Below are 19,651 nucleotides of genomic sequence, written 5' to 3' on the forward strand. Positions count from 1 at the left end.
TCATGGTAGGTGAAACTTATTCTATATTCAGGATAGTTGTTAACTGTTTCAAAATTGATTTGTGTAATGAGTAATGACATGGGTTAAGAAATTAAAAATAAAGTTTAAAATTGAAAAATATGAAACGTTGAAAATTTTAGAAATTAAAATTCTTGTTTAATTTTTGGTATTTTTCTATTCCTTAGTGTATTGGTGTTGTCAGCATAACCTACCATTATTGGGCATATTGTTCCGAAGTTATAATTAGCAAGGTGAAGTGAACAATGTTATTTATACATTACTATTATAGTCTTGTTCTTGTATTATTTCCAATCCCTTACTTTGAAAAAAATTGCAAGAGCTACGAGCACTTAACAATAGTAGTGGTGTTTTATGTGCCTATAACAGATGAGGATTCCCGCCATATATGTCGAATGATTCTTGCTGCATTTTATAAAATAAGAGATGAAAGCAACACACTCTTCAATACATAATACATTCTTTTATAGTTAATTATTTTCTTTTAAATAATTAACATATGAAATAAGTGTGTTGGCAATTAAAAATATCAACCTATCACATCTTTTTCAATCTCTCTTTTTTTTTAATCTAGTCACATTATATTTTTCACTTTTCTCTTTTTTTTTCCTATCTTCTTTTCTTCACAAGTCACAAGACACGACCCAATTGAACATTTTAATTCTCTGCTAACCATTTCAGATTGAGGGTAAGATAGTTCATGGGATGAAGAAATTTGAGTTCATCCAGCAACAAGATCATATGCAAATCCAATAGAGAACTCATCACTAGATGAAAGCTTTCATGAAGGATGATGAAAATTGATTGTTGCAATACTACAAACATCATCGTAGAAAAAGACATTGGAAAGTGTTTTTGCCAATCCGAGACACTAATGCTTTCAACACCCCAGAGGCAATCATGTTGAGGGACACTCTTCGGAAAGACAAAATCAGATGTCATGTCCATTACACAATTACCAATAGATTCCTTCCAATGCTTCCAATTATTAGCTATACCTTTCCACATCAAGCACGGGCGTAACAAAATTTTTCATTTTACTTTCACGGCTTTAATCTAGGATGTATTTGAAAAAAAAAATAAAAATTAATTGAACACTTATTTGATAAATTTTCATAATATAAGAATTTATGTAATAAATTTAATTATAATTTTTTAGAATGAATTAAAAATTTATTTTTATAAATTATACTCAAGTTTATTAAAATAAATTATAAATTGTTATAAAACTTTTAGAGAGGATACAGTGTCTCATTTCAGGATAGTATCGAATTCAAAAAAAATGCTTATAGAGATCTTACATCTACCTCATTCCAATGCAACAAGTTGAAATAAATTAAAAAAAAAATTAAGTTATAAACTATTTTAATAAATTTTTTCTAAATGTAGCAAATGTCTTGACATTCAAATTTTCGCCATGTAAAGTTCCTACAAGAACAGTCCATTTCATCACAAACAAAAACAGCAGCTAAACATTTGCATGACATCTAAAATGGTCCCCTTCTCATGGTGTAGGGATGATAACCAAAATTTGTGTGACGGTTGGGGCCGATTCCTAGTGGTTTAGAAATTATAGGGACTTAAAATCAAACTTATAAAATATAAAAATCAAAATTGAGGAAAAACTATAAGGAATACAAATATATTAAAAAAAGAATTGTCATATTAGACTCATGGGTATAAATTGTATGATTTAAAATGTTGTCTAACTATCATGTTTCACATTCTATGTAGTTTTTTTTTCTTGCAGACAATTTTTATTGAAGAAAATGTTGACATCTAAGAATTGGTAAAGAAAATATTTACTATATCAATAATATAAAAGTAGTGACTATTTATTTTCAATAAAGTTCATTACTTTTATATGCCTAAAGTCATATAGATATTCACAAAATTGTTTTACTTTTATATTTTCTTTTTCTTTTCTTTCATAAATGCATTATGGTTTCTATTGTTGATGAGAATTTGAATTCTTAAAAATTGTTTTCTCTATCAAGAATCAGATATGCACCATGTAACGTAATTGTAGAAACCTACCTCCCCTCTTTGTTCTTTCTAAATACCTGACAACCTTAGAAAGAAATTTGGATTCGATCAGTACACATTACATCATTTTATTTTATGGGTTTGTCATATACAAATCATGCCAAATAAAAGGATAAACTTGTTAGGCAACAATTTCTATGCAATTCTAGATATCATCACAGTTTGTAGACATACCACTAACTGATAATGTGAGTTTTGGGGAATATTATTGGATAGTTAAGACCATTTAATGACATGTGGTATAGTTATAATTTTTATTATTAATTAAAAAGTGTGATTATATGTCATAATAATTAATTAAGACTATAAACAGGTGATAATCTCAAACCACCCACTAATTTTTTGAGTTTTGGCCGCGAGCTAACCACTCACCAAAATAATGAATTGAATTGTTATAGTCATGATCCAAAGAACATATGGGTTTTTTTGATTTGACAAGCTTTTGAGTTAAGCGAGTTTAAATTAATTGACTGGATTTTAATTAAGAGAAAGAAACCGAAATTATGCATTAGATTTTGATTCAAAGGACTACGAACCGTCATTAACTAACCTAGTGCCAACTGGCAGCCACTAAAGTGTCACCTAAATGCAAAGAGGTAGGTATTATTCATAAAAATTATTAGTTCTTGCAAAATGGGATTGTGAGATTTAATAAAATATGAGGGCCACTTTGTTAGTAACAAGTTAATTTCCAGTTGCCATTAACTGTCCATTTGATGGAAATTGAATACAAGGGTTATTGTTGTCTTCACCTGAAAGCTTTTTACAATAATAATCATCAGGAAAGAATCATTCAGTGAAAAAAGAGAGGAATTGATTAGATTTTTATAACTATTTGCGTTTACAATCATTAATCATGATTGGTATCCAAATTTATACTGCTTCGTTTGACAGAAGGAAATATTTTGTTGGAAACCAAAGGACTATGAAATTCAGTAACTTTTATATTATTTGATATAAGAGGAAAAAAAAGAAAATAAAGGAGAGAAAAAAATAAGGAAGAAAGTTCTTGGAATTGTGTTTTCTTTTCCTTTTCTTGTTTCCCAATTTCTCCTATTTTAAACGGCATGTCATGCATGATGATAAAAAAACAAGTGAATGAATGTCATGATTCCTAACATTGAATCAATGTTCGTAACTTTTTAAAGCCTAATTTTAGGCTTACAATTGTTTGAACAAAGAAAGGCTAAGACTTTTTCATTATTGAATTCATATGAAATCAATTAAATGATATTTTTTATCTGCACTATGGGCTCCATCTTCACACACATACATGACAAATAGAATAAAATAAAACAAAGAAAAAAGAAAGAGAAAGAATGATTTTAATAAGTGTAGAAAACCTTAAAAAATAAATAAGTGCATAAAATAGTGTAAAATAAATTAATGTCTACAGTGGTTGACACTTATAAATGGACGAAGAATGAAGAATAAAAGAAAAAGGAGGAAAAGAAGCAGAAGTTCTAATATTAAGAATTGTGGCTCTCGAAGGACATGGGTTAAAAATTATTAATAATTAATCACTTCTAATATAATTTCATAAACTTGTCTTGAAATTGTGATTCTAGTTTTATAAAGACTTTCAAACATTATAATTAAAATTTCAAGACTGAAATTTTGTGTGCCAAACTAAAACTGTTTTTTAAACGTAATGTATTAGTAAATTATAATTTTGGCTTCTTTAGAAACTCTTTATTATATATATAATCCATACAATTACATATGAATGATGAAATGTAATGTTCAGTTTTTATCATTCTCATTTTTTCCAATAATTAAATGTTCTTACATGATTCGCTCCCTCTTCCTGTGTAGGGAAGGGGAGGAAGATTAATTGACAGAAGATCAATTGCTAACCTTGATATTAGAAATTTGGGTGAGTGAGGCAAGATTATAATTAGATCAGGTTGGATGAAGTGGAAACTTTTAGAGAGAATATGGTTACACAAAGTAACACTATAAAGTTATAAAGCAATGATGGGATTCAAGGAATAATAAAAATCTGAGTCATTCCACGGAATATATATACATAGTGATCATGGCCTCGACCCTCAAAGCGATACCAATAAGAGCAAAAGGAATGACAATGGTATATTAGTCAACCTATAATATCTTTCTATTTCATCTCTATTTCTAACCTTGATTCTATAAATCTTTTCAAGATTCAAGACTCCTTAGTCCTTAATCAAGTTGCAACGAACAACAATCTTCCGGAAATCATCAAGGCTTAGCTGCAAAATAGCTCATTATTGTTCAGTAGTCAACAATAACAACATCAACAACAACATTATGCACATAAATTTTTTTGGTAATTTTCCACAATCTTTTATATTAAGGAGTCAAAATCACCAATATTCATATTTGTATGATGTAATCATGTAAGGAAGAATACTTACGTTTTCTGACCTTGAAGCTATAAAAAAAGAAATGAATAACCAATGCATAGTACTTGTAATAACCACAACATATTTGGACCATGTTAAGACTCCTAGAGAATAAATAACATATAGCCCACATATAAACTATATTCCCTAAAGTTTTAGCAATTACCCACCAAAATTCAAGTCGAAAATTATAAAGTTTTGAGGTTATTCTATGTTCTCCCTGACCTCTATCTGAAAACAAAATCATCAAAGGTCTGCCGATACTTACCTTTCCATCTCCATCACTATCAAAGCAGCGAATCATATCAACCAACTCTTTGTCTGTCCATAAAAAGTCGTGAGCCGTAGCTGCCCTTTGTAGATCCCTTATTGTTATAGTTCCTTTTCCCGCTTCTGCATGACAGAATTTTACTTGTCAATCACCAACAGTCTGTGCATGAGTTAAAAGCAGCAACAAATACGAGAGGGAAAAAGCTTTCTTTTGTTCATCTATATGTTAAAACTTAATCTAGATAAAATAACTACATGTTGATGGCATTATTCAGTTTAAGATTAATGGTTTAAAACTTATCATATAAGTTGTGTTTAGCTTAATTCTTTAAAAATGGAAAAAAAAAGAAAAAGAAACTGCACTTCTAAAACAATATTGGGTCAAATAAACTATAAAAAAAACTTATGTTTTCCTCATCCATAGCAATGACAATTGTCTGATACTTCAAACATATAATATACAGTTATAAGTTGAAATAACGGTGCATATATATTCGCAAATCAATAGATGCACAAGAAGAGAGTAATACCAATGATTTATAGAATAACAATAAACACTATAGCATTGTAAAGGCAAGAGTGTCGTTTCTTGGACCATATTGCTTTTTATGTACTTGGAATATTTTTTTTCTAGTAGCCACTGTTTCCCATTTAAAATTAAATGGATCAAAATAGCTGGCTTACATATAACTCCAATTACCTCAACAAGTGCAGTTTTAATATGGGCATGATAAGATGAAACTTTAAGGGAAAACACAGTTCTCTTTGATGAATAGTTGATGGTGATATAAGTATGGCTTTCAATTGATCTCGCACCACTATTACTAGTGCCTAACAAACAAAAAGTAGCAGCAACAGAAATTATCAAATTACCATCAAGCTGGAAGAAGTGAACAATGAGCTCATCCTCGGTCATTTGCAGCCGACTCGAAAACTGCGGTAGTTGACACAATCATTTTTTTTAAAAAGCTCCAATACAAACCAAAAGAATTATAAAGATGGCAAGATAATTCTGTGAATATCAAACTTGATACAAACCGGTTTTTTGTTCTTCTTTCTTCCCTTATCTTCTTGAATGTGATTGCTTCCCTTTTTCTCAGTCTTGCTAATGTTCACTACATTCTTGGAGTCTTGCAGGGAAAGAGCAATTGCCTATCCACAAATATCACAGTTAATATGCTTCTATTCATAGCATCATTGCAATTAGCAGCATTACAAAATGTTTAAGATGCATAAAACAAAACCAACAAGATGTAAACATCAGCACTACCTGCCTCAAAGCTTCATCATCATCATCAATGTTCTCTGAATTATTGACATGCTTCTTCCCAGAAACTCTACCTTTTGTTTTCAAACCTTTGTTCTTTACCTGCAACTGGGGTTAAGTAAAAGAATTGTGATTGTAAAGGTCAAAATAACTTTCAAACCACAAGTCAAGGGTCTATGCACAATAACTAGTAACAAAACACAATACCAAAGCATCTCATTATTTACATCGGACCAAAAATGACTACAGCTAAATACAGAACACTTTACCAACAAAAATATCTCAATTTTAAGAAGGAGCAAGTAAAAAACAGAACAAAAAACTACTAGTAACCCAATTTCATTATGGAAAATACTAACTAATATCCTTTGTACCCTTACGACATTGACTAAGAAATTAAGAGTAGAATTATTTTATTGAAAAAATAATAATGCACTCTTCCTCATGATTTTCAATGTATCCTAACGTGATTTTCAATAAAATCGTACTATTTATTGATTCCATAGAGATTATATAGGAAGACCCTTTCATTAAAATCAAAACACTTTACAAGAAGCGTCTTTTCTAAAATTATTGTACAACTCATGGCCTGTTTGGAGAGCTTATGAACAACTTAAAAAAACATAAGTTGTTTTCAACTTATTTCAATAAGTTTCTTAGTATAACTTATTAAGATAAACTGTTTTCGACTTATCCCAATAAGTGTCATTATTAAATTTATAACACAAGTCATTGTTTAGAATAAGCTTACTGAATAAGCAATCAAACAAGCCATGTATCAAAACTCACCCTTTGTCTTGGAGAGTGCTAACTGCTAATTTCTGTACTTTTAACGTTTGAAGTTAACAACATGACTAAGTAAAACTTATTAGCAATGCGTTAGTTACCCTAATTGGTAAGCTAAACTTGTTAACAAATTGAAACATTCAGAGACAAATTTGTATAAAAGTGAATAAAACATGCAACACAAGTCCTCACTTTGACACTTTCAGAACCAAAACAGCACATTACCTTAAAATAAAAAAGTGAAAAATAAAACATCAAATTAAAAATGGGGCATTTACTAAAAAAACATGAACCACCCACCTTCCTTTTCCGTGACCCAGAAGCATTTTCAACTGCAAAGTCTTCATCTTTATGGTTGTCATCTTCTTCACTTGAAAAACCTGAAGCGAATTCTCCATCGTCTTCGGGTACGTACTCTTCATCATCATCATTTTGAACCTTTTCTTTACCCTTTTGGTTGGTCTGAGGCGAACCCTTGAGGGAGGAAGCGATTTGGGGCAAACCCAAAGCCTCCAATCTGGCTCTGTTCTCAGCAATTCTGGACATCCTCTGTTTCTCGTACTCTGAAACGCCCTTCGCATTGGCCATGGTTTCCGAGTCTGACGCTGAACTTGAGGAGCCTTCCTCGGACTCGGAATCTGATGTGTCGCGTTTCGCCATTTCGGGTTGATCTATGTAATGAATATGATGCTCTTTCAATTCAGTTTCAGAGTGAAGCCCTGAATCACTGTTGAATGTTACATAGTCGAGTATTTCACTCCACTGGTTTTATAAACTAGCATTCACTTTAATTTAATTCAGCACAAAAGGATATTAAAAAATAAGGTAAAACAAAAAAGTTATTTGTACAAAAAGAATTACATCGAGAAATAGGAAGTGAAAAAAAAAATGATAAAATGAGTGATATGATGTGATGGAGAGGGATAGAAAAATTATAAAAAAATATTGAGAGAATATTATAACTTGAAAATTAAAAATCAATTAAATAATTGACAACTTTTAATATTTTTGAAAACTAAGAATATTTTCTATTTCACTATTTTCGGTCAAATTTGTATTCTCAATTGTATAGGATATTTTAATTTAATTTTTAAAATTTTTAAAATTATAAAAAAGTCTAGAAAACATGTTCACTTTATTTTTCTTTTATTATAAAATGATAATAAAAATTAAAATAATTAATGCAAAAATTTTAAATTTTAAAAATTAATATAATAAATTCTTCTACTATTTCAGCTTACAAATCTTCTTACTAAAAAGAAGTTAACATGTCGCTTGAAAATATTAATTAACTTTTATTTTTTTAACTTCTTATTTAAAAAAAAAAATTTCAGTTTGACAAAAGTAAAAAAAATGATGAATTAAAATTATAAAAAGTTTAGCAGTTTTCATTAATATATCTAATTTTTTTAATTATAAAAATTAATTTCATTTTGAAAGTAAATTTAAGGCTCAATGTTTATTTAGTTTAAAATAAAAAATAATAATTTTATGTCTATGGAAATGTGAGACTTTAGTGAATTTTTGTCTTATTAGGGTGAATTGAAAAATAATTTTTCAAGATAATTTCTCAATTTAGAGGATAAAAAAAATTAATTCCTCGTCTTGTCTCAGGTTAGAATGACATAAGTTTATAAGTATTGTTACACACATTACCAACACCTTTAATTTATTTTTATTTTTACTAGAGTGTCAATTTGATAAATAGTAACACATAATTATTGGATGAATAAAGGTTAACATTCATCCTTCTATTGATACGTGTCATCAGGTAAAATATTAATATTTTTGTGTCAACTACTTTTAGTTTGATACGAGTGTGTTAGTTACTGAACTTTCAACAATTATGTGTTGGTCATTGATAAGTCGATACTTGTCTTGTATTTTATGCACTAGTTCCTCTTTTTACTATACAGTTTTTATCCAAACATTAAAAGTATATATTACTAAGAGTGATCACCAGTTAATTTTGGGTAGGTTGGGGTCTAAAATTACTTACTTATAGTTAATCGAATTACTTAAAAAAAATATCCAATTTTTCTCAGTTAAATTGGATTCGGGCTTATCGAATAGCTCAATAAATCGGTTGGTTAGTTTGGTTAGACTTTATCAGATAAAGAACAAATGGTGCACTGGGAAAGAAATGCTACAGTCTCAATTAAAACCTAAAGACTTTGATAAGTCTGTAATTATGCCCTCTTTTACAGCTCATATATTCATATTTGATCTTTATTTTATTTGAGTTTTACACTAATTTATATATTAATTATATGGTTTGGTATAAAGAGGCCGCAAGTGAATTTTGGGTGCATTTTGGACTCAAATTGATAGAAGATTAGAGTTTCGCAGCAGTCAGTACGCCTAGACCCTTCTAACAAGCACGGGGGTACTTTGAGCCCATGCACGGGGGTGCTTCGAGCCCATGCACGGCCGTGCTTAAGGTCTTACACGACTGTACTCATTTGTGGGAAGCTCAATTATGAAGAGTTTTTAGGGTTTTCAAATCCTATAAAAGGGAAGATCTTAGGCATCGTAAAAAGACCGTTTTTACATTTAGTCTTTGACTTTCGGATACACTTCTGATCTTGTCTCTCTTGCACAGGATCCTTGGCACATGCTTAACGAGACTTGGAGCTTCAAGCGATCGTACTTGAAGACCGGGAACACAACTCATACTCTAGTTTGCTATTTCTTTTGATTATAGCTTTATTTATGATTGTTTTAGTTCTTTTCTTTAGCATGAGTAACTAAGTCTATAACTAAGGCTATGAGAACTATTGTTCATGAATTTATAGAATTTTAATATTTGAATCTAAATTTGATTTTCGTTTTGTGATCAGATTTTATCCTATTGCGCTTCTTTCTTAATCCTAATTAATTATATCGTTAGGCGACCGTACCTCGGTTAATTAATAAATCTATAGGGTAAAACGAGACAAAAGATTAGGTGGACCAAACCAATCTTTCTCTTCTAATCGTTATTAAATTAACAAGTTCATAAGTTCCTTAAGCTTTCCTAAATTGATGTCTTGCATGACTATTGAAGATGTTAATTTAGAGAAAAGAATATTAATATTGCATGACTATTGGGTATTAATAGTATTCGTATGAATGATTGGTAATCATAAAGAAATCGAATTTAGAGTTAAATAGAAAAATAACATAAAAGACTGAATGAGAAAACCCATATGCCCTAGGTTTCTCTCCGATAAGTTTAACCAAGACGTGCATTGTATTCCTTACTCTTAGTTTATAATTAATTTTATAAATTCTTGTTTTAATTAATTTCATATCTTTGAAGCTTAAACAATTGAATTAGAAAATTCTTAGTAATTGGAAAACAATCCTTGTGGAACGATGTTTCAGGGTCTTAATTTAAGAACTCTTTATTACTTTTCGATGGGTACACTTGCCCTCCGAATAAGTTTTTGGATGGGTTCGGGTCTAAAATTACTTACTTATAGTTAATCAAATTACTTAAAAAAATATCCAATTTTTTCTTGGTTAAATTGGATTCAGGCTTATCGAATAGCTCAATAAATCAGTTGGTTAGTTTGGTTAGACTTTATCGGATAACGAACAAATGGTGCATTGGGAAAGAAATGCTACAGTCTCAATGAAAACCTAAAGACCTAATAACGGAATTGAGCTTGGGCCCAAATTAAACATTCACAGTGACGAGAAAAAGTAGTGCGAGAGACTTGGTATATCACAGAAAGGTGATTGATGGAGCTTTAGAAAAACTGACGATAGAAGATTCGAGATTTATATTTAATAAATTAAACATTCACATATGTATTTGGTCAGTTTTGGTACTGATGGTTTCCTAATTTTATATCCGTTACTGACTTTATTTAACCATATTAATCTAGAAAAAGTATTTTACTTAACCAAAGCTTATTTATATCCATTTTTTGATTGGGTGGATTGTTCAGATTCTTGCAGATCGAAATAGTTTACTCGAATCTGCACAACCCTATATATTACAACAAAATTTTTCACTCTTCATAAATATTGGAAGAAGGTGATAGAAGTAATTCTTCATAGAAGTATTTGAAGCAATTCTTCCCTAGCACTTGAAGGTTAGAAGTTTTATCTTTTAAATTATGTAATTAAAATTAACTTTTTATTAATAAAATAAAATAATAATATTTTGAAAGAAAAAAATTACTTGTAATCATAATATTATTATAATAAAAATAAAATAAACTATAATGTAAATAATAGTTGTATTTAGAGTAAATATTATTATAATATAAATAAAATATCATTATTTGTTATTTTTTATTTTACGTGATTATCAACTTGTTGAAATAAATAAATTTTTTGTGTTATGAATAAAATTTATTTAACTAGAGGTGTAATATTTAATATATGTTTTAGATCAATTTGTTTATATTATCTATTTATTAGTGTTTATTTAAATAAATAATCTTTTTTTCATTAATCATATTATAATTAAACTTTTGTTATGCAGGATGAGTGAAATTGTAGTTATTTTATATTAGAATGGTATAATATAAAAAAGTGAGAGTATAATTTTTGAAGGGAACAAAAAAATGACTAAGATAGAATATGGAATTACCTTCCAAGATTTTGAAAAGAAAGATACATACAAAATTGAAATTGTCTAGTAGTAACGTAATTTCTAGATTGATTTCACAAATTTTAGTAGATACAAATGATGAAAACTATATAGTTTTATATGTATGCAATGACGAAGACATTAATTGCATGATAAATGCATGTCAACAACGACATCAAATAAATGTAGTTGTTATATGTAGATGTTGCGATTGGTCAAACTTTTCATGTTATTGTATATGAATTAATTAAAAAATAGTTTATTAATATATATATATATATATATATTTATTTATTTATTATTAAACGATGTCAATGTATGATTTCTATATGAAAAATATGACTACGAAGATGAAAGACAGATTTCATTTGACAATTATTCTGATATTGATTTGGAGGATGATTTATATTCAATGATGAATATTCCAAATATTAAAAAAATAGCGATATGCAACTACAATCAACAGGTATTATTTTATATAGTGAACTATTTATACAATTTTAATAATTTATATTGTGGAAGTTTAATACGAATATTGTAACGCTTTTTTGGAATATAAGTTCACACTACACTAAGATTAATTGGGAATACTCTGATCAAGAAATAGATTTTTCTAAGTTACATGAGTCATAATCATGGATACAAAGAGATATATTATATGTTGGGCAACTCTTTGACTTTAAAAAGGATCTTAAAATGACTATAAAGCATTATGTAATGAAGACACATAAAACTTTTTTTGTAATTGAGTCAAAAGCGTCAACTCATGTTGTGAAGTATGTGAATTATAATATGGGATGTCTTGGGAGTGTAAGAGCATCATTTCCAAAATAAAAAATAAAAAATACAAACAACAAGAAAATTACCAAATGAGGTGGTAAGCAAACATGTGTAAATACAATGATTTCTCAAGACGACAAAAGATTGGATTCAAATTTTATTTGTTCATATATTCTTGGCACGTAAATGTGAAGATGATGTCCTTTTTGTTCAAAAGTTTGGAAATGATGTTTAAATATAATAATATGACTTTTTTTAAATGAATGATAGGTATGGTGAAAAAAGAACTGTCAGTACAAGTTTCATTAATTCAAGAGAGAATAAGTGGACAATTTAGGTATTTAATTTTGTACAAAAAAGTATGGAAAGTAAAACAAAAAGCAATTGTGCTTATATTTGATGATTGAGATGAATAGTATGTAGCATTGCCAATATAGTTAGAATACATGCAATTACATGCCTTTAGGTTGGTTTACAAAATTGAGACCACTGATTATGTTATAGGTAATGTTGTGGACCATAGATTCAAAGTCTTTTATCGATTGTTTTGGTCGTTTGGACAATGTCGTAAAACATTCAAGTTCTGTAAGCCTATAATACAAGTAGATAGTACATTTTTATACTGTAAGTATCGAGAAACATTGATAGTTGTTACAACTTAAGATGGAAATAATAGTGTGTTACTTATAGCATTTGCCATTGTGAAGAAGAACCCTTATTAGCATGAGAATGGTTCTTAGTGATAATTCGTCTTAATATTACTGAGAAGACATGAGTATGTTTGATGTCTGATCACCGTCAAAGTATTAAAGATGCAGTGTCTAACTCACATATTAGTTGACAATCTCTAAATGTTTACTGCATTCCTCACATTACAAGTAATTCCAATCCAACATTCAAGAATACCATGAATTATGTAAGTTTAATTAAAATGTTTTTATTTGAATTATTTAATTTACCTTGTTTATATCTTTAACTTTTTTTAACCCAATATTTTATATTTAATATAGCATATACATTATGCAAGTAAAGATTTGAAGCTAAGTTTAATATATTTCGTTCCTATTCTTCTGAAGTTTAAACATGGATTGATAACATATCTAAGGAAAAGTGTAGCTTGCCTTATGATTTTGACCACATGACTACTAATTTGTTAAAGTCTATTAATATGGTTTTAAAAGGGGCAAGAAATCTCCTAATTACTGCCTTGGTAAAAGCAATGTATGCATGATTAATTGAGTATTTTGTGAAGCGTGGTGAAAGTACAATGAATGACCTTGACAATGGTGGAAGATATTATTGTAAATTAATTGAAGCCATAGAAAAAAATCAACAAGAAGTATCTTATATTAGATTTGTCATTATGACATACAAAAAATAAGGTTTGAGGTTGAAGATGCTTTTAATCTTGTGACACAAAGGGGGTTCATAAGTGAAGTATGATATACACGATTTTGTGAATATGGGAAATTTGAGGCATATCGCTATCTATATTCACATGTCATAGTTGTTTGTGCTACTATGAGTATAGACTTTTGGTAGAGTGTTAACCCTGTTTATTCATTATAGTATGTCGTAAACACATACTCATCTTAGTGGTGGTCACTTGGAAATGAAGATAACATTTTACATAATTATGAGTAGAAGTTGTTACTAAATCATGATAGAGCACAGGGTAAAGGATGACCAAAGGCTTCTCAAATTAGGAATAAAATGGATTAGGTTGAGTCATAACCGCGACAAGGATGTAGGTTATATCGACAAGCTGGTCACAATCAATGTCATTATCCTTGACAATCAGAAGGTAAGAATGGTGACCAGTAATAATATGTTGATTGAGTTTAAAAGAAATAGTTTTAATGTTTTATTTTTCATTCTAATGAGTATGTATGTTTTTAATGAACCTTGTGTAAATTTATGACTTGTTATGTATTTAATTAAATTGTATGCTTACGCAATAAGTTTAAAATTCATAAATATTAAATGACTCAACAAAAGAAAAATATATTAGGAATATAAAAAAAACAAATGTCAAGGGTGCATGATTATAACAATGAAATAGTAATAATGATACATATACTCAATTGGAACCCAAACACGTGGTCCTGATGTCCCTCCTCATGAGATGTGTGAATGCGCTATCGACGATGATCTCTTGCTCCACGACAAGGGTTATGTCGCACATTCTGTACTGCTACATCTGAAACACCAACAAATTCATCATTAAGTTCAATGCCACGGTCCTCCCCTGCAATGAATGATGATGTCTCCTCACCATGTCCACTATATTGAACCTCTAAACCTAGTGCATTCGGTGTGAAGAATGAAGCCTTATATGGAGGAGGTGTCATGAAGAGGCTAACCTTCCTCAGGAACATAATACTTAGTTGTGGTAAATGGAGATGCAAGAGTCAGATTTGTGGTATGTGATGAGTGAACATAAAAAGATTATGTCCCTTGTGAAGGGTAAAAAGGAAACGGTGGAGGGACATAATAGACACCATTCTGCGTTCAGGCATAAAGGGTAGGATAAATTATGTTGCCTACAATGTAAACAACTATGAAATAATATGAGGCATAAAAATTACTTTTCACAGTTGTCCATTGATGTTAAGTACATACTAGAACTTCAGTTTGCCTACACTGCAAACCTTTATCTTCCTTATGTTTCGATCCGTGACCAATGTTAATTTGCAGCTCATCGATGTCCACTTTGCATAGGAGGCTCAAGTAATGAGGAAGGTTCCAAGATACGTTCCTGCTCATTTTGTAGTGATATTATTGTCTCACACAACTCCTTCATCTTCTCAAATGAAAATGAATTCTTACTATCACTACCAAGTAATAAGCCCTCACGGGCATCTCCCTACAAAGGCAATACATATTATATTACAATTCATAAGGCATAAAATAATATATGTGCAAGGTTAATAGAATATTCATGTAGAAATTCATAAAATATAGTTAATCATAAATGAACTTCTAAAATTTATTAATGTATTCGGTTACAAAGAAATACCTCATCACGTTCACATAATGACTAATTTATTAATTTAACTTATAAATATTATGATTACCAATTTTGTTTTCAAATTTCACAACTATAAATTACTTATTATTTTTTTTCAATTTCTCTTCATTTCAATTTTCCCAAATTAATCTATTAATAAATTATGTCAATTTTATGATATTAATAATATGTCCTTTTTATTATAATCTTAATTTAAATTAAATTTCATTAATTTATAATAATAATTTTACCTTAAAAATAACATAATTCTTAATTATATAACATAATATATTTTCTTTAATAGTTTTACAAAATTAACCAATTTATAAATTAATCAATTAACCAATATATAATTTCATTAATATTTTTTATCCACCTTTCATAATTCACTAACCAATTAACTAATTTTTTTAATGTAAAATAATTTCTTTAACTGTGACAAGTGAGAGTATCTCACCTTCCCACCCAAATCTTTGATTTTTTTTGGCAATTGTTAAAAAAAAGAAGTGTAATGAAGATAAAGGAAAGAGATAGAGGTTAGCGGCTGTCTAACTGTTAAGAAAAAATGCACATGAATCAATTGAATATGTGTCGAGCTTGACAGTGTCGGCACACAAGTCGGCTATAATAGTGTTGACACAAAAATTAACTTTGAACTTGCCAATACTCTTGGACGTTACTACGTGTTTCTATCTCAACTGTTGATAGTTTTTTCAATTTTTTTCTACTATTCATCGCAACATGTGTCATTCTAGGTTTGTGTCAATATTTTGTTTTACAACACTTGTATTTAAAAAATAATAATATTGACAATGTGTGTGACAACACATTAAACACGTGTCATTTCCTGCCTAGGCAAATTATTTTGCAAATACCTCAGTTAGAGAATTCTTTTTATTAATTTGCCTTAATTAGGTAAAAAAAGAAGAAGCTAGCATGGACGGAACATTTTGGGCTTTTGCATGGACGGAACATAGGTATGGGAGAATATTGAAATAAAATCAATTTTATACTAAGAATAGAGAAGGTGTTGGTTTGGCAATGTGTTAGCTCCTTGCTTCAACTTCTCACCAAATCTTTACTATTCCTTTAATACTCTCACTTGTCATAGTTAGCCATTATACCCATGTTCTCTGATTATAATCCATTATAAAAAATACTCTATTCTATATATGGTAGGGAGAATAACACTATTAGATGTGATAATAACATTTGAAAGTTTAATGATTCTTACAAGTTATAGTCCAATTTTTATATTCAAAATTAATAAATAAATACATAGCTGAAGAGTTTCTTCAACATAAAGACATTGTAGTTTCAATTATTGAGATTTAATAAAATTAATAATTAAGTAATGTTGAATCAGGGTCATTTATATCTAACTTTCTCTAAAGTTCAAAGAAAATAAGATTTAAAGATCTTCACTCATGATTAAAAGAAAAAAAAGTCTTATACACCCTTACAAATGTTGTCTTCAAATAAAATTTTCAAAACACACACACACACGCATCTATATATTGTTGTCTTCAAATAAATTTTTCAAAACTGTAACAAGTATATATATATAAACTTTTTATTTCTTTTTTTCTTTCATTATTCTTAACTTTATTATTCATTTGCTTCTTCATTTGCTTTGCCATCCTTTTCAAAAGGTTATAATTATAGATATTATTATTCTTTACTAAAAAAATTCAATAAAAGTTCACATAATGAGGAGTACTCATTATTCACATGCTTATTGAAAAGTCTTCATAACAAATTTACATGCTTCACCCTTTATTCAAGCACTGAAAGCAAATATTTTGATTGCTAAAATGATAGAAGCCTTAAGTTGTAAAGGTTATCCTCCATACAAAGAGGTATTGGATGATGATCATGAAACTAGTTTTAATTATCGCTTCCCTTAATTTGTGAGAGATGATACAAATTCACTTTGCAAAAAAAAATAATATTTCTTTTATTTTTTTTATTACACAATGCTTTTATTGAGCTATCATAGCTATCATTTTTTTTTTTGGCATTAATACTATTGTCTAATGGTGATTCTAGGGTCCTCCTCCTTTTTCATAGGTAAAGTTTTAAAAAAATTTGACCATTCATTTAACGTGTTTTTAATCCAACGGTAAAAATTATCATGACATATTGAAAGATAAAAAGATAATTGTTGAATAAAGTTTTTCTTTGTAACACTTGACAGCAAAAATTCTTATGTAATACTAAAAACACCATAGTTTCCTTTAACCCATAGTGGAATGGAATGGAGAGTAAGAAAGAGAGGCATGTATCAAGTTCTCAAAGTTATACTACTCTCTCTTCATTAAAGACTGAAATTGATAGAGATGATCTATAGTCAAGTAGCCAGCTAGAGTCAAGCACGTATGTTTGCAATACACTTCCTCTTCGTCACTTTTCAATTTGTAATCAAGTCATCACGAGAAACATACATTTAGTTGTCAAAACTATATTTCTTCTTTGTTAAAGATTGAGAAAGAGATAAATGATGAATGAGTGATGTTCTTCTCTCCTCAATAACTTTGAGCACAAAACTCTGCAATACCAATTAATAAAACACCATAATCGTAGCTTCTAGAATGGAATAGAGAAGAAGAAAGAGAGACATGCACCAGAGCTACATTTCCTCTCAAAAAAGCTCTCTCTTGTAAAGGAAATTGAGAAATTGAGAAATGTTTGTGATTTGAAAAATGAAGTTTGTGATGCCAATGAGAGGAATGCATGCAATTTCTCTCAAAGTTACAATGATTTGTGATCATAGGAGGCTACACTTCTTCTTTGTTACTAAGAAAGAGGAAGCCCTTAGTAGATTGGATGAAAAAATGAACAAAAATTAGCAACAGTGAGAAATGAATGATTCGATAATGCAGAAAGCTACAAGAGAAACGCATGATACTGTGTGCAATAGGAAAGCATTCAGAGGGTCGATTATGCAAAAAACTACATATTTTATGATATTTGTGGAGGAAAACATTCGGAGGGGATAGGTGATGAGAGAGATTAATGGAGTGCGTTGTGGAGTGGAAAAGGAAAGCATGATAGACAATGTGAGAGGTTGATGAAGTGAAAAAGAATTAAGGAAGGAGAAAGGAGTGGGAGCAAACAGAAAGATAGGAGAGAGGTGTGGGAATGAACAGAAAGATTAGAGTGGGCATTGCATTTACTCTTTTGCCCTTCATTAATACTTTATTATCTAAAAATTTTCTAATTTTTGACATTAAATACTACCTATTGAATCAAAATAACATTACATCAACGATTAAAGAATGACTATTAAATTTTATTGATGAAAAAGAAGGGAGGACTGTAGCATCACCCTTGTCGAATACATTTCTTTAATGCCATAAAGGTATTATAAATGATGAATCATGATACTTTTTGTGTTATGTCAATAATTATTTTTGAGATGTGAGTTCTCTTCTTAAATGTATGAATTTCAAAATTGCTAGGATCTTAGTATTTCTTTCCTTCTCACTTATGAGTTGTTTTAGGATAATCAATATAGATTTTCTGATATATAGCTATAGGAGATTGGTCATCTAATTGGTTTTATCATAGTTAGAGTTTAAACTCAATCTTATGTGTGCAATCATAAAAGGTTAGAAAAAAAAATAGATTTAATATAATTGATACTTTTGTAATGGACTTGAGTACCCTTTCAACCAGGACTAAGAAAAAAAAGCTAACAAACTGAAATTGATGGATTTAATGAATAAAAAATAAGTTTGAAATCGGTTCGGATAGACAAATCAATTAGTTAGAAAAAAGAGAGAGTTAAAAATAGATTTATTTAATCAGTTACATGTTTATACTTTTAAATTTATTAAAATTTGAACATGACTAAAGTATTTTTGGAACACATTTTATGAGACTTGAATAACAAAGCCTTTAATTTAGTGAATATGAGCTATAACCCTTTTTCCATGAACCCTTCTTTTTTAATTGGCCTTTTTCATGAAAGTTCCTTACAGCATCATGATAATCTTGAGTTCTTAAAAAAAGAAAAAATAGAAAGAGTCACAACATTGCTCAAAATCGATGCTAAGAGAAAATAATACAAATAAATAGTGACTTGACATGTCAAAAAGTAGAAAATTAGAGAGAAAAAAAAGTTATAAGAGAAGTGCAAATGATAGGGTTACTCCACATGCTTAATATAATTGATCTCATGATCATGTCCAGCCTTCTTTTGATCTCTTCCTCCAAATAAAGGCTAGAACCAAGAAATTAGCAACTTAATTAAGATTAGTTAAAGAGTTGAGAATGAATTAGATATAATTTACAAAGTACCAACTACATATATGGGATGAACCGAGAAAAAAAAAAGCACTACCTTATCTATTCACTGTGTAGAAGCCAAGTTTTCTTTCTTGTTTTTTCTGGTACAATATTTACTTCTATGTTTATGGTTTGTACTCTAGTTTTTGCTTCATCAATAATAAAACTAAAATTTAACTTAAACCCACTCGTTAAAACTCAGAGAAAATTTGGAC

At 29.2% G+C, this 19,651-nt stretch overlaps 1 protein-coding gene across 2 annotated transcripts; it reads right to left on the bottom strand.

The window, feature by feature from the left end:
- Nucleotides 1-4,026: 4,026 nt before the first annotated feature.
- On the bottom strand, nt 4,027-7,554 carry LOC113850375 (protein IWS1 homolog A-like). Of its 2 annotated transcripts, none has more exons than XM_027480901.1 (6): nt 7,072-7,554; nt 5,989-6,093; nt 5,757-5,870; nt 5,592-5,652; nt 4,717-4,841; nt 4,027-4,295 (listed from the first exon to the last, which is right to left on the bottom strand). In XM_027480901.1, the coding sequence occupies exons 1-6, from the start codon at nt 7,429-7,431 to the stop codon at nt 4,239-4,241; spliced, it is 822 nt and encodes a 273-aa protein (XP_027336702.1). In that variant the 5' UTR covers nt 7,432-7,554; the 3' UTR covers nt 4,027-4,238. The 2 variants fall into 2 exon arrangements, with proteins under 2 accessions (XP_027336702.1, XP_027336703.1); XM_027480902.1 differs by having other exon boundaries at nt 4,160-4,295; nt 5,989-6,087; nt 7,072-7,549.
- Between the last annotated feature and the right edge of the window lie 12,097 nt (nt 7,555-19,651).

The sequence above is a fragment of the Abrus precatorius genome, unplaced genomic scaffold (assembly GCF_003935025.1).
Source record: "Abrus precatorius isolate BTA unplaced genomic scaffold, Abrus_2018 Scaffold9, whole genome shotgun sequence".
Classification (NCBI taxonomy): Eukaryota; Viridiplantae; Streptophyta; class Magnoliopsida; order Fabales; family Fabaceae; genus Abrus; species Abrus precatorius.

What these genes read in the sequence shown, in the direction of transcription:
- LOC113850375 (XM_027480901.1), bottom strand. Translation starts at nt 7,431, where the DNA reads ATGGCGAAACGCGACACATCAGATTCCGAGTCCGAGGAAGGCTCCTCA. An exon ending in GAAAGAAGAACAAAAAACCG is followed by an intron (nt 5,653 to 5,756) that starts GTTTGTATCAAG and finishes CAACTACCGCAG; the next exon opens with TTTTCGAGTCGGCTGCAAAT. An exon ending in ATAGTGATGGAGATGGAAAG is followed by an intron (nt 4,296 to 4,716) that starts GTAAGTATCGGC and finishes GCTATTTTGCAG; the next exon opens with CTAAGCCTTGATGATTTCCG.